Source organism: Prunus dulcis, chromosome 5 (genome assembly GCF_902201215.1).
Source record: "Prunus dulcis chromosome 5, ALMONDv2, whole genome shotgun sequence".
NCBI lineage: Eukaryota > Viridiplantae > Streptophyta > Magnoliopsida > Rosales > Rosaceae > Prunus > Prunus dulcis.
The window spans coordinates 1,371,683-1,386,394 of record NC_047654.1 but is presented as its reverse complement, the minus strand read 5'-3'; the positions used below and the strand labels follow the sequence as shown (position 1 = coordinate 1,386,394).

General features: G+C 36.5%; 2 protein-coding genes across 3 annotated transcripts; one reads left to right on the top strand and one right to left on the bottom strand.

The window, feature by feature from the left end:
• The first annotated feature begins 1,490 nt into the window (after positions 1 to 1,490).
• On the top strand, positions 1,491 to 8,156 carry LOC117628861 (rop guanine nucleotide exchange factor 14). 2 transcript variants are annotated; one of them, XM_034361405.1, is made up of 8 exons: positions 1,491 to 1,809; positions 2,926 to 3,085; positions 5,297 to 5,686; positions 5,960 to 6,114; positions 6,201 to 6,275; positions 6,397 to 6,666; positions 7,109 to 7,456; positions 7,588 to 8,156. In XM_034361405.1, exons 2-8 carry the CDS (start codon positions 3,019 to 3,021, stop codon positions 7,960 to 7,962), a joined length of 1,680 nt encoding a protein of 559 aa, XP_034217296.1. In that variant the 5' UTR covers positions 1,491 to 1,809; positions 2,926 to 3,018; the 3' UTR covers positions 7,963 to 8,156. The 2 variants fall into 2 exon arrangements, with proteins under 2 accessions (XP_034217296.1, XP_034217297.1); XM_034361406.1 differs by having other exon boundaries at positions 1,522 to 1,809; positions 2,928 to 3,085; positions 5,966 to 6,114.
• Positions 8,157 to 8,796: 640 nt separating this feature from the next.
• On the bottom strand, positions 8,797 to 11,439 carry LOC117628298 (glutathione S-transferase F13-like). Its single transcript, XM_034360715.1, has 3 exons — positions 11,238 to 11,439; positions 11,084 to 11,132; positions 8,797 to 9,479 (listed from the first exon to the last, which is right to left on the bottom strand). Exons 1-3 carry the CDS (start codon positions 11,382 to 11,384, stop codon positions 9,022 to 9,024), a joined length of 654 nt encoding a protein of 217 aa, XP_034216606.1. The 5' UTR covers positions 11,385 to 11,439; the 3' UTR covers positions 8,797 to 9,021.
• Positions 11,440 to 14,712: the final 3,273 nt, after the last annotated feature.

Here is a 14,712-nt window from a genome sequence, read left to right as displayed (position 1 = left end):
GCACGTGTGTATATATATATATATATATATATATATATATATGGATATTTGAGAATTGATAGCTAATCAAAAAAGATGTTGTAACTTCCTTAAGTTCGACGAAGGGAAATATAGGATTGGAAGTAACTAGAGGCTTTTTGTAATTATTTTTTTCTAATTTGGAATTTGCATAGGAATTAACAAAACCATTAAACCGAATAGAGAAAAAAAAAATTACATATCGAAGTGCCCAATTGAGAGATGAGAGAAAGAAATCAAAACTCCAGATATGCAGCAAATGAATAGCGAATGTCTAAATAAAATAAATATATGAGATAAATCAAACATCATGGGTATATATAGTCTTAAATAAAGAGAACCATAGAATGAGAGAAAAGATTCTCAAACCTTTTTATTTTCGTCCATGCACGAAGGGGTATACGAGCTCCAAACCTCTTTTAATATTGGAAAAAGAAGTATTATTGAACGAAAGCTAGTTGGTGAAAGATGATCAAACCTTAAACAAAAGAAAGGTCTGAGATGTTTCCAAGAGTGAATATAGGTCCCATATCTAAGGATATAAGGGTCGAAAGTAGAGAGAATTAGAAATGGAAGAGAGGGAATTGCTCTATTGGGACTTCTAGGGATAGAGGTTGAGTTAGGACATGAAACATATATGGGGAGCATGAAAGAGGAAGGTGAAGAGGGCAGAGACAATGGAAAGAGGAAAAAAAAAAGAAGACAAGCAGCCCCGGGATGATTTCGACAGACCCTCAAACCATCTCGAGGTACAACTGTTGGAGGAGGGGTAGAGGGAGAGAAATATAGAGAAATGTTACATTCTCTTCGGCATACTCTCAAATTTATTTATGCAAGTTCTTTCCATCTTTGAATTTGAGTAATTGAACGTTACACCCACAATGAAATCTAGGGAGAAATCATTTACTTATGTAGTTTATTTTTTTGGGGTAAATAATTTAAAAAACAATTGTCAAACATCTAATCAAAGATTCATATATAATTTTGACTGTCTAAAAAGAAAAGAAAAAGTTACTCTTTAAATACATACAATGCAAAATTGACCATCGCCCTCGCCCCTTACAACTTGTGTGTCTATAGAAACATCAAAATCAAGAATAGTAAAGATCATAAAACGTAAAGCAATTCAACTAATACAAGTTACAACTCAAAAGATTTGAATAGAGCTCTATTCTTTTTTCTTCAAATTCAAATATGCTTTGGGTAAAAGGCAATTATGGATCCCATTCCGATTTGTGTTTTCGAAATTACAATTCGGCGCTACCCATTAGATCTCACCAAGTCTTCTTTGGGCCCACTAACGTCAAGTCAGGTGGACCTTCCTGCAAATCTCCTTAAGATATCCTGATCGTGTAAGTGTCATTTGGGTCCACTGTTTTCTGGGTCCCAGATGTCGTGGACGGTCAAGATGGAGTTTGGATGCGTTCAAAAACAGGAGAGGAGCCTCTCGAAAAGTTTTCTTTTTTCTTTTTGGGTTATGTCCCTGTTTTTCTTCCTCTGTACTGTATCTCTGAAAAGCATCCATTCCTCTCTCTTAAATGCCACAGCATCTATATTCTCTCCTTCACTCCCCCAACCCCATTTCTACTCTCTCTCTCTCTCTCTCTCTCTCTAAAAATCAATACCTTCACACTCCAGGTGATGATGAGTCATATCATATGTATACACAAATCATAAAATGTATGAGTGGTTTCTTTGGGGGGTGTTTGTTGCTTAATTTATTGAAGTAGTTGCAGTTGGAAGAAGAAGTGATGAGCTTTGGAAGATTCATTGGCACTTGACAAATTGAAGGTAAGCAAAAGTTCATATATATGCTTGCTTCACCAACCACCACCAACCAAAATGCACTATTTTTTCTCCAATTCTCTGTTGGTCCTTTCTTTTTTCTCTTGGCTTTTCCAAGTTTGTGTTTCAGCTTTTAAGTGATTTCATAATAATAATCCAGAATGATGAACATTGAAGCATTTGTGTTCAAAATGAGTAGGATTTTTATTTTGTGATTTTTTCTGATCTCTGTGTAAAAGCAGGGATCGATCTCAGGCTTTTGAATGCTTTTTGTGAGATGTGACATTAAAGAAAAAAAAAAACCCCCTTCTTCATCTTTTGAGATTTGATTGTCAGTCCAAAAAGCACTCATTATAATCAGTCTCTTCAGTTTTACTTGCAAAGATCTTTTCCTTTAAAGTTCACTAAAAGGCTGTTTATCCACAAAGAAAAACAAAGTTTCATTTGAAAGTCACTCATGAGTAGAAACGTAACGTATCAATTGAACCACCAGTCAAAAAAAAAAAAAACAAAACAAAACAAAACCTTCTTCCACTTTCCCAGATTTTAGGCCACTTTAAAAAAAAATTGAAAAAATGTTTCCATTAAGAGGAGCAAAGGAAAAGAAATAAACTTGTCAGATTGCTTGACTTCTAAACGTGTCATAGGTGCATTAGCTTGGTAGATGTGGACTCAATAATGTTTTGCACATGCCTACAACACTGGGTTTTATATATAAATATATGTTATGGTCTCTCTAAGCAGCTCGTGCTTAAGCGAGCTTAGTGTGTGTTAAATCTTAAATAACTAATTAAATATGCACATACATACATAATACACATCTTAGTGAAGTGATCTAAAGACTCTAGGCAATTATAAGAGTTGACACTCGAGACTGGGTATTGGCCTTTCAAAGTCATATTGAGTCCCAGTATAAATTCAATAATGCCTATCTACCAATGTTTTTTTAAAATCTAATTGACGGAGTCAGAGATTCAAACTTGGATGTACCCTAGCGAACTCGCCTAACTCACTTATGCATCTATCTAGTAATGCTTAATTTTTATTTTATTTTTATAACGGGTATAATTTAGTGGATTCTAATACATTTTGTTCTTGATTGGGAATGATTGATATGTATAGAGCGTGGTGCCTCAGCTTTTGTTGCTTGAGCATACTTCGGAATCAGTGTTTGGTATTTTCAATAACAAGAAGATAAAAAAGGGATTAGCAAGGATGAGGAGAGGGCTTGCTTGTTGCACCCGGGACAGAGAGATTAGCATCGACTTTGATGAGCAAGAGAGTAAGTTTTTAAAATATTTTATTTTTCAATATTTTATGGGAGTAGTTATTTTCCATTATTGTTATGATTATTCAATTGTGCCGTGATTTAAGGTATATAGTCACTTTAGTAGGCAGTATATGACAAACAAATTGTGCAATTTTGGAAATTTTTAGGCTTTTATTTGTCATGTCTAATGCACCTACTTCCTACCACATGGGTGCAGGCTGTATATTTTGTTTTTTTAGTTTTTATTTTGGCGGATTGAAAAGCTGGGTTTTGCATGAGTGGCCCAACCAGTTGTGTACTGCATGCAAAATTTATGGTACCATTGGTAGACTTTAATGTTCTTGTCACCTGGAAGTGAAGACCAAATGCATTTTCACTATTCATTTTTGTTTTTGTTTTTTTTTTTTCTGAACACTATTCATGTATTTTTAGTTTATTTCTTTGGTATTCTTTGATCATGAACTTTTGAAGGAGTAACATAAATGTGGTCTTCTCAGCATTTTTCTATTTTTTTATTGTCGCATTTCTATTTGAATCTTGAAATTTGAAGGCCAGTAGGTAATGATAGTTAATGTTAGGATCATGTCAAGTGAAGGTAGCTATAAAAATTAAAGATGAGATATCAATGTCTGTATTTTCATGGCAAAAGGTACTGTAAGTGGGCCTGCTTATGGGTTTGCGTATTTTCTTACATGCAAACTACATGGGGCTCTTTGCCTCATACTTTGAACCTTTTGGCTTTGTTTTAGCATGGAAAGAATCTTCTTTCTTTGTTTCTTTTTATCTTTCTTTTTTGTGCGTTCAAAATAAGATAGAGATATCATAACTGAAGTGACTGTGATATATCAATAGGACCCCAAAATTTCATGACCCTAATTATTTGATTGAAATGGGTGGACCCAGCAATATATGGTAGTGTCCACTGAATGAGACAATGACTTAAGTAAGTGGGACACACAAAAGTCGTCTTTGTATGCATGACTTTTCATCTGAAAAGTTTAATGCAATATTTGGTAGGGATTTTATTTCCTCCGTTGATCAATGATCTCCTTCCAGGTTTTATATGTATTCTTTCATTGTGTTTTCATTATGAAAACCATCGCCAGGTTAGAATCTCAACCACCACCACACTATGGTTAAGAGAAACGTACTGATAGATAAATTATAATTACCATCTTAAGCAGGCCATGTTTTCTTTAACCTGGCTGTTCAGAAAAGAATATTTTCAAGCCAAAGAACACCTATCAGTCTATTTTGGATGGTTCTGGGAAGGTTCCTTGCTGCTTTGCTCCAATTTGTATTATTTGGGAAGTTTCTACTTTTAATTAGAATCTTTGTTCTTATTAAAATTTGAACAGTGATCAAAGGTAGATTTCTTTGCCATCTCTTCCAAAATTGTACCTAATTCCTGTGGTGGATTCACTAAGGGGCAAAAGGGGTCAAGTGACCCCACAAATTTAATTATCTTTCCATACATTTTAGGTGTTTGGCCTTTGATTTTTTGGTTTTGTTACTTAAAGGAAGTTGTTTGACAAAATGCCTTGCAGTGGCAACCGAATTTCCTAAAGAGTAAATCAATGGATGAATGATAGGCCACTGCAGTTAACCTGCATGAGGACTGATAGCTTCTTAATCTCGCCTCCATGAAGAAAAATTCCTGGATCCACTACTCTCTCTGATGGGAAGTAACTCAACAATAGGCTACCAGACTGGACAGACAAATAGTTTCTAAGGAATTATTACTGAATAGGCTTGGGATCTGGATATTTTTGCACGCCCATTTAAACATACCGATGGAACATTTAAGGAATGGTTTCTGAATTATGGTTTCAAACAGGGGAAAAAAAAGAGTTGTATCTGGATAGAAGTTTACCTGACATGATTCGTCCTATCTGTCTGCTGCTTAGAACATTACATTGCACAAAAGATTTGAGGATTAGTTAGAGACAATTCCTATTTTAAAAAGAACAAGAAGTCATCATGCTTCCATTTTTCTTATGGAACCTGCATTATCATAGCTTATGTAGTGACTAAACTCATATCATAGCTTCTTCGTTACCAAACTTGTAGCTGACATTTTGCTTCTTTTTTTCTGCTCAAAAGCTATGTTTTAGTTGTACCAAGAAAAAAATTCAAGCATATTACTCCAATTTCATGTGTCTTTTTATCCTCTTCTACTGCTTAGTTGCACGTCTCTGATGAGATGAAACTTGAACCTTTCAGGGATAATGACATACAATGGACTTGAAAATTGCATTCTCAACGGCCAATCTCTCGAAAATGAAAGCACAACAAGCAGAGGAGATGGGTTTGCAACTGACTCACTGGATGATGATGCTTCAACCTGTTCTTCAGGGAAAGATGCTTTTGGATCATTCTCTTCAAAATGGTTGACAGTGAACAGAGATGAACAAAGACTGGATGAATGGGAGACCTTAGACAGCCCCAACCATTTCTATGTCAAAGAAAAACCATCTTATGTTCTTCAGAATTCAGACGTGGAGGAAATGAAAGAAAAATTTTCAAAGCTGTTATTAGGTGAAGATGTCACAGGAGGATACAAGGGCCTCAGCACAGCAGTAGCACTGTCAAATGCCATCACAAATCTAGCAGGTTTGCTTTATATTTGCTTCTCTCACCAGCGGAAAAAGGGATCTTCGTAACCTTGATATGTTTTCCCATGATTTTGTACTGGTGTAGAAAGAAAATGGTAGAATACTCAATAGGACATATTACGATACAATATTGTCTATTCATGTGGCTCATGAGATTGACATTCATTAAGAACAACCAACATACTCATCAAAATTATTGGCATAAATTGTCTTCATAATTGATACAGAATGTTTTCATCACATTGATATGGGCATAAAATTGCACTTGCAGCAACAGTTTTTGGAGAGCTGTGGAAACTGGAACCACTACCTGAAGAGAGAAAAAGCAAATGGCGAAGAGAAATGGACTGGTTGCTCTCCCCTACGAACTATATGGTTGAGCTGGTTCCTGCTAAGCAAAATGGTGCAAATGGTCGGATGTTAGAGGTACCTTTCAGTTCAGTTGTGTTTATATTGAGTCGTCACATGTAATACAGGATGATGAGATTTGTGACTGATTCTTATTTCTGCAGATTATGACCCCAAAAGCCCGTGGAGACATACACATGAATCTTCCAGCTCTTCAGAAGTTGGACTCCATGCTTATTGTAGGTGGTCTCTTCAATGCCAACAATATCCATGGAATGGAACTTCTATTTTTTTAATGTTTTTTTTTTTTGCACTTTAACTATTAACTTGTGTTCCCCTTATTAATCTTCAATTTTTCAGGAGACACTTGAGTCAATGGTCAATACTGAGTTTTGGTATGCAGAAGGTGGTAGCCGGGCAGAAGGAAGGAACAAAGTTTCACGTCAGAGCAAGAGATGGTGGCTTCCAGCACCCCAAGTACAAGCTACTGGGCTGTCTGATACAGCAAAACAGAAATTGCTCAATCAGGGTAGGGTGGTTCATCAAGTATTCAAGGCTGCCAGATCCATCAATGAAAGTGTTCTGCTTGAAATGCCTGTGCCAACTGTTGTCAGGGATGCACTTCCGAAGGTAATGAAGCTTTTTTTTTCCTATCAGAGCATTCTTAATTACTTACAACATATCAAATTTTTTAATTTGGGAAAATCAAAAGCTAATCCGAGTAAAAATCATCATGTGCTTGATAATTATACATATTATGCTCTTCTGATCATTGTGATGATCAATTCAGTATGGGCTGGTTTTAGTTTAACTCATACATATGAAGACATTGAGTCAACATATTGCTAAGCTTTGGTGCAGAGTAGTTCCCATCTCAACTTCTAAAACAAACTCTATATTGTTCTTTTCCTATAAAGGATGGTGATTAAACAGTAGATTAACTAGCAGGATGAACTAACCTTGTAGCTTGTTCCACAAAGTAACTTTGAAGGAAAAAGAAGCAGATTCTTCCTTTTTGACTGAGTAGACCTTGTTGAGTTGGTCATAATTATATTTCTTTTCATGTATTAAGTCTGGAAAAGCAAGCCTTGGTGAGGAACTATACAAGGTCTTAACTGCAGAAACAAACTCAGCTGAGGAAATGGTCAATTCACTTAACCTAAAATCTGAACACAATGCCCTTGAGGTCATTAACAGGCTGGAAGCTGCTGTATTTTCTTGGAAAGAAAGAATTACAGAACAAGTTAGCGGTAAATCTCCTGTTCGAACATCTTGGTCCTTCATTAAGGACCCGTTGTCTGAGATTGATAAGGTGGAGTCACTATTGGACCGAGCAGAAGTACTTTTACAACAGCTGAAAACCAGATATCCCAACCTTCCCCAAACTTTTCTTGATGTTACAAAAATCCAATATGGCAAGGTAAGCTTCAAAACTATCCATTAGATAAAAGCTTGACTATTTGATTGGAAAATCAACATTGATCATCATGTTGCATTATCATAAACTTGCAGAAGCATGATAAATTTTGGTCACCTTCCTAATTTCTACAGGATGTTGGGCATTCAATTATGGAAGCATATTCTCGAGTACTTGGAAACTTGGCTTTCAGCATACTGTCTAGAGTAGGAGATGTTTTGCAAGAAGATGCTTTGAACAATCCCAATTCATTTACAGCATCAAGTTACTTTCCATGGATTAATATCAGCCATAACTCTTCAATGGCTGGCCAAAACATTAGATACTCATTCATTGATGGGAACAAGGGGGATCGCCGACATTCCAATTCGACTTTGAGTAGTATCGACTTAGAATTTACGTACAGTGTGGCTAAAGACAGCCCTGTGACGGCAACACCAAGTCGAGCACGTGTATGGTGCATTGGTAGAGAGGCTTGTGTGAGTGTTTCCCCTACAAACTCCCCCTGATGAGAAAAGTATGGTCTGAAGCAACTCTTATTGTAAATGATTATCATATATGCTTAATGGATTACCAATCCATTTTAGGTCGACTCTTTGAAAAGTATACCCATAGCATTGCTTCCATGCATGCATTTTGCTAGCAAGAATATGGAGAAATAATATTTCAGAGTAAATAAAGAGTTGTTAAGGTGATAAATTAATTGATCAAGGTTCAGAATTATTCTTACTGATGTTTTGTTGTGGCAAAGTATCACCCCACCAAGTGCCTTCTCAAAAATAATACCTTGTTGGACGAACAGGGCACGGTGTATTTGCAATTTTAATGGTTGTTTTAATTCTGCCAATTTTAAAAGATTGGAACCAAACTGTTACAGGCCCCAAAAGCCATAGAGATGCAAAGTGTAATTGAGCCACAAAAATGCATTGGATACAATCAAAGGCCCATTAAAACTTAGGGGTGCATCTGTGAAAGTTGCTACTGTTTATAATTATTATTTTCGAATTCGGTGAAAAAGGTGGGGGAGTACATCCACTCTAACCAACTTAGTTAAGTTCATATCTGCAAGTTACTACTGTTTATAAGGTACCATTAGTAATCCAAATTGGAGGTTGCCAGTGATTTTTTTTGGTCACCATGGCGGCTGCGGCTTCTTGATCTTTTTTTTTTCTTTTCTTAGTTGAAGTTTAAAATGATTTTTATTTATAGTTTTAAAGAAGAAAGAAGGTTAGCTTTGGTATATTTTAAAACATTGCGGGTGTCCAGAGAAAGAGAAAAATAAAATGGTCTGGGTTGGGTGTTATGAGAAACAAGGGTTTGCAGAGACCACCATTGAATATTAATTTGTAAACAGAACCCAGCCCAAAGCAAACATAAAAACAAAAACAATATTAAGCCCAAAAATATAGTGTCATCTCATAATGGATTATTCAACAAGAGCAACCCCACAATAATGTTATTGGTTATTCCAGTAGAGAGAGAGACAGAGAGAGATTTCTAGTCTGCCTCCCTCCAAATATCCATTAAACCCTAAACCTAGTAGGAGTTTTCTGGTTTCCATTATTCATTCACTTCTGTCCCATGGTCATGGCCTCAGCCACCTTCTTGAAAGCAGGCCTAGAAGAAATGTCCTCCCACCAAGCCTTAACATGGGGGCGCTCATTGACCAACGAAGCCCATGGAGTCTTCATGAAATAATGAGTGTAGGGAAGGTGGTTTAGGTCAGCAAGGCTATAGAAATCACCAGCCAAGTACTTGGTGCTACTCAGCCTAGCCTCGTACACGTCCAGCACTTTCGCAAGCTTCTCGAGGTTGGCGTCGATGACCGCTTGATCTGGTGTCATGCCGTATATTGGCGCCACCAAATGTTGGAAGACAATGGCAGAGATTGCAGGGTTGAAGTTCTGAGACTCCGCTTCTGTCCAGACCTTCACTAATGCAGCCTCTTTCAGGTTGTTGTGCCTAATCAAATCGGCACCAGTGTCCTTGAATTTCTCAGCCACATATGCTGTGATAGCTCTAGACTCTGCCATTCAATAAAACAATTTGTTCCACAAATGAATGAGTACGGAAAGAAACTAAAAGCTTCAATATATGCGCATACAAAAAAGTCAGATGGTTAAGGACACTGTTTTCCGTTCTTTAGAAGAAGACGATTCTTGTTCTTACAAATCACAGTTTGACACATCTGCAATAATAATTTAACAAAAATACAAAATGTTTCGCACACATGTCAAACTGTGATTGATAGTTAAAGTAGGAGTTTCAACTTCTAAGAAAGGACGCAAGTATTTTTGTTATTACAATCATTGCGTTATGTTGGTATTCAAATTCTTAACCCATAAGCAAAAGTCATAAAGTAATCATATATCGTAACCCATAAGCAAAAGTCATAAAGTAATCATGGGTATATGATTACGAATACATATAGACTAGAGTACAGAAAGGTACACTCAGAATGTTCTCCAAAAAATATTTTAAAAAAGGTTCATCAAAAAATTGAATCAAAATAGGAAGGGGTTCGGAGAAGATTGGATGCCAGACAAACATTTATATTAGCTTTTGTTTTTCCGTTTGATTGTTTTCCCCACTCCTCCAATCGTAGAGTCTTTTATTGATTTTCCGTTACAGATTCCATGATCTTTAGTTTGTGAAACGGCTTATTCATTAAAAAATTTAAAAACTGCCGGACGTAGATGAATATTGCCGAATGAGTCATGCGTATTGAGATACCTATAATTTCAATCAAATTCAAGAGTGCAATTCACAGAGGGTGCATGCAATGGCGGAACTAGAAATTTTTATGAAGATGTGCTAAATTTTATTTTATTTTTGGGTGGTATGGGAGTTCTATATAAACAATGAGATTTTATTTTTATTTTTATAATGCTAATTGATATAGTGAGAACCAAGTGGGAATCAGAACTAAAACTGTGAAAAGCATAAACACAAACAAAAGTACAATTTGTTGGAGTAGCATATCCAAAAAGAGAACTGGATACAGAAAACAATGGTTCCCACCACAGTAGTGGTGGATTCCCCACCCGAGAGAGAGAGAAATAGCACACAGAAAAACAGAGAGACAGAGACAGAGAAAGAGAGAACTGGAAAAAGAACAGAATGAATAAGTGATTGACCCAAAAAAAAAAAGAGAAGAAGTGAAGGAAAAGCTAATAAAAAAAACAACGAAACAATACAAAATTGAGAGAAATGACTGTGAGTTGTTTTTTATAACACCAAACAAACAATACAATAGGCACTGAAGTGACCTCCAAACCAAAAAGTAATAAAAAAAACTTATATTAATATATATGTGCAGCCATTATGTGACTTTGTGAGCTACTAGCTTAAAAAATGGTGGGCTAGTATTCGTGGTGGGAATAGGAAAGACCTTATAAAATTTGCACCAAATTAATATTTTATCAGATCTTGTATTAGGCTAAAGCCCAATCTAGTCTACATGTAGTTCCGCCTTTGGGTGCATGGTTTGAAAACAAAACAAAACAAAGATCGGTGCATAAATCCAGATCTCCAGGAGAAAGGGAACGAAAGGGAACGAAAGGGAGGATCTAGAGCAATATTATCAATTATAAATACTGTTCTATATATAATAAATTGAAGAATAATTACCAAAAAGAGTAAGATCACCATCTTCTAGCACTGGAATCTGTCCAAAGGGCTGCAAACGAAATCAAATCAGAAATAACAAAAAGGCTATGAAAAAGAATGACTTGTGCGATTAATTGAATTGAAACATCACCAAAAAAGAAGAAGAAATAATTACATTTTTGGTGAGAAAAGCAGGCTGCTTGTGTTCTCCAGCAGGAAGGTTGACAGGGACGAGCTCGAAATCCAAGCTTTTTTCATGGAAAATGGTTAAGACACGACCGGTGCATGTTGAGAGGGGAAGGCCATGAAGCTTGAGTGCCATTTGTTGTTTTGTGTGTGATTGTTGAGGAGAATATCAAAGATGAAAAAGTGGAGGTGGAGATGGAGAGGGTCTTGATTCTTTATTTATTTATACCGATTACTGAGGGGCTTCTCTTGTGCTTGGTACGTGTTAGGTATTATTTGATGTAGATTTCCTTCCAAGAAATCTCTACAATTACCCGATTTCTGACATTCCTTCGCAATTAGGAAAGAAAGTAATTAAATCAAAATAACATTTCGTATCGCAATTAGTATAGAAAGAATATATATGTAAATTTCATAGCTGATTAGTATATAAAGTTTTTTTTCTTCAACAAGGGTCGGTTTGTTATGTAGGTTTTAAAAAAGTTATTTTGTATTTTTATTTTTTGTGTTGTGCGAGGAAATTACCAGCCAGTTTAAACGTTTGGTAAATTGTATTTTAAAAAAAAAAATTGGGTAAATTTTATTATAAATGTGAAGTCATGTGTATAATCACTAAAATGTACATTATGTTAAAAATATTACGTCCTAATCAGATTCGTAAAGAAAGTATATTGACTTGGGTTTATACTTTTCTCTTAACCTCCAATTTGCCAAATGCAAAAATCAACATGAAAGATCAACCCAAAAAAAAAAAAAAAAGTTTTATTAGTTCTTTAGAACTAATCCCATTGTGGAGTACACTACGAATTTTATTTCAATGATAACAATTGTCTATTTTCAAGTATTCATTCATATATTTCCTTCTAATAAATTTCCACAATTACCAGATTTCCGAGATTCCTTCGCAATTAGTAAAGAAAGTAATTAAATCAAAATAACATTTCTTATCGCAATTACTATAGAAAGTATTTATATAAAAATAAAAAATAAATAAAAGTTCGTATCTATTTATTGCATAAAGGTTTTTTTTTTTTTTTTTCTTTAACAAGGTTAAGTTTGTATTGATGTAGTTTTTTTTTATAGAACAAGCGATAGTCTAGACTACAAGGGGAGGAGAGTTTCTCACACACTATTAAGATGCCATAAGAATTCGAATTAGAGACCATTGGTATGCAAGTTTGGTCCTTTTCTACTCTGTCAAATTGTAAGATCCCACATCAACTAACGGAGAGGGGGTGATGTGCCTTATATGTGCACACCCGCATCCATCTAACACGAGGCCAGAGAGGGGGGCCCAAAGCGGACAATATTGTGCTACGGCGGAGTTGAACCCATGATGTGACAATTTGGTATCAGAGCCACTCTTCCGTGTGGTGCGAGTGTGCCGACGGGGACGTCGAGCCCTTAAGAGGGGTGGATTATAAGATCCCACATTGCACACCAGCATCCATCTAGCATGAGGCTTTTTGGGAGCTCACTGGCTTCGGAGTCGTAGGAACTCCAAAGTTAAGCGAGTTGGGGGCTAGAGTAATCCCAGGATGGGTGACCCACTGGGAAGTTACTCGTGAGTTCCTAGAAACAAAACCGTGAGGGCAGAGAGGGGGGTCCTAAGCGGACAATATCGTGCTACGGCGGAGTTGATCCCGAGATGTGACACAAATTGTATTGATGTAGCTTTTTAAAAGTTATTTTGGTTTTAACAAAAAAGAAGTTATTAGTTGTGTTGGCAGAATAATAACTATTTTTTTTTTTTTTTTATACAACCAATATTGGGAGATGTGGATTTTCTCACACACACAAACACACACACACACACACAGAGTTAAGGTGCCATAGGAATTCGAATTTGAGACCATAAGTTTGCAAGTAAAGGCCATTTCCAGTAGACTAGACCCCACTGACAAATAATGACTAAAATGTACAAAATGTTTGAAATGTAACACGCTATTAGATTTGTAAAGAAAATATGACAGGACCCGATCCAAATTCCGCTTTGAAATTCGAGCCAAGTTCTGTGCGTGTCCGACACCTGGCGAATGTCGGGCACAATTGACCTTTTTACCCCTCGTGTCAAAATCTTTTAAAAATTTCCTTTAGACTTCTGCCGAAAATTCGGCAGAGTCTCCCTTGTATTTTGTTCAAACCCAAAATCTTTCACCTGTCAAACAGGCACATAAATCCACACCAACTGCCAGAATGATTCACATAAACACTATTCCACTCGGTTTCTCAGTTTCAACTAGATATTAGAGCATTTCTACAAGTTTACAGAACTTTACAACAAAATCTTACGTTTCTTGGCGGTGCGGAAGCTAAGAGTGGCCCGGTGGTGGATCCCTGCGCACTTCTACGGCCTGGGGGCGAAAAACAAGTTTAACGTGTGAGTGGACAAAAATAATGTTCTTAAAACAATTTAGAATTATAATAACCCCCGTTATAAAATAACTTAATAAGCAAAGCTAGAGTTCAACTGTGTTTAATATAAAGTATTCCTCCAAAGATATATATATATATATAACCGTATGTATATAGATTCGTAAAACTGAATAATTATATGAAGAGATAAAACATGCACGTATATTGAGAAAACTGATATAAAATGATTGAAAACAATAGCTGCATAAAAGTGCTCAAATTACTTTAAAACTACCACCTAAGTGTACCCCTGAAAATCCGTCAATTCCCCTGGCAGGTCTCGGGCGACACGCAGTCTATCCGAGCCGCAAACTGGCAGGATACAGGGGACTAGGGTCAGCCTGATCCGCCGGCAGGTCTCGATGACACCAAGTCGACTCGAGCCGCTCTGGCAAGATACAGGGGACCGTAGTCAGCCTGATCCGCAATCCTGGCAGGTCTCGGGGACACAGAGTCAGCCGAGCCGCAATCCTGGCAGGTCTCGGGACACCAAGTCTGCCGAGCCGCAAATCCTGGCACTCAAGGTCCGAGCGTCCCCGAAACTCGTGAGGCAAAGTCAAGTGCACTGATTGAACTGCAAACAGACTGGATGTCCGTAGACATCGGTCCGTCTGAGGGTAAGCACCAAATAAAAAGGCGGGTACATGGTGGTTCTAAACAACTATTTTAGAAAAACCTCATAAGTCTCTGTAACCTGATAAATCTGAGGTAAGCTGCCATTTCTGTATCACAAATCTCAAGTCTACTGCTCAACTGAGTAATATAAAAATAAAGATGTTTTACGCTACATTTCATGCTCGGAAAACATGTAATAGCACTTATTCAATATCATATACTGAAATTTATTCAGATAAACTCATTTATAAAAACTTATTTATATAAAATCAATATAAAATCACTTATGAAATCTTATTTATATAAATCATCTATATAACTTATTTATATAAAAGCCTTTATGAAAGAAAGTCCACTCACTCCTGGTCCGAGCTAGCTGGACCTCTTGAAGGTCCTCCTGTGGTTCTGTCGGGCCTTTGGTGCCTGATTACCCA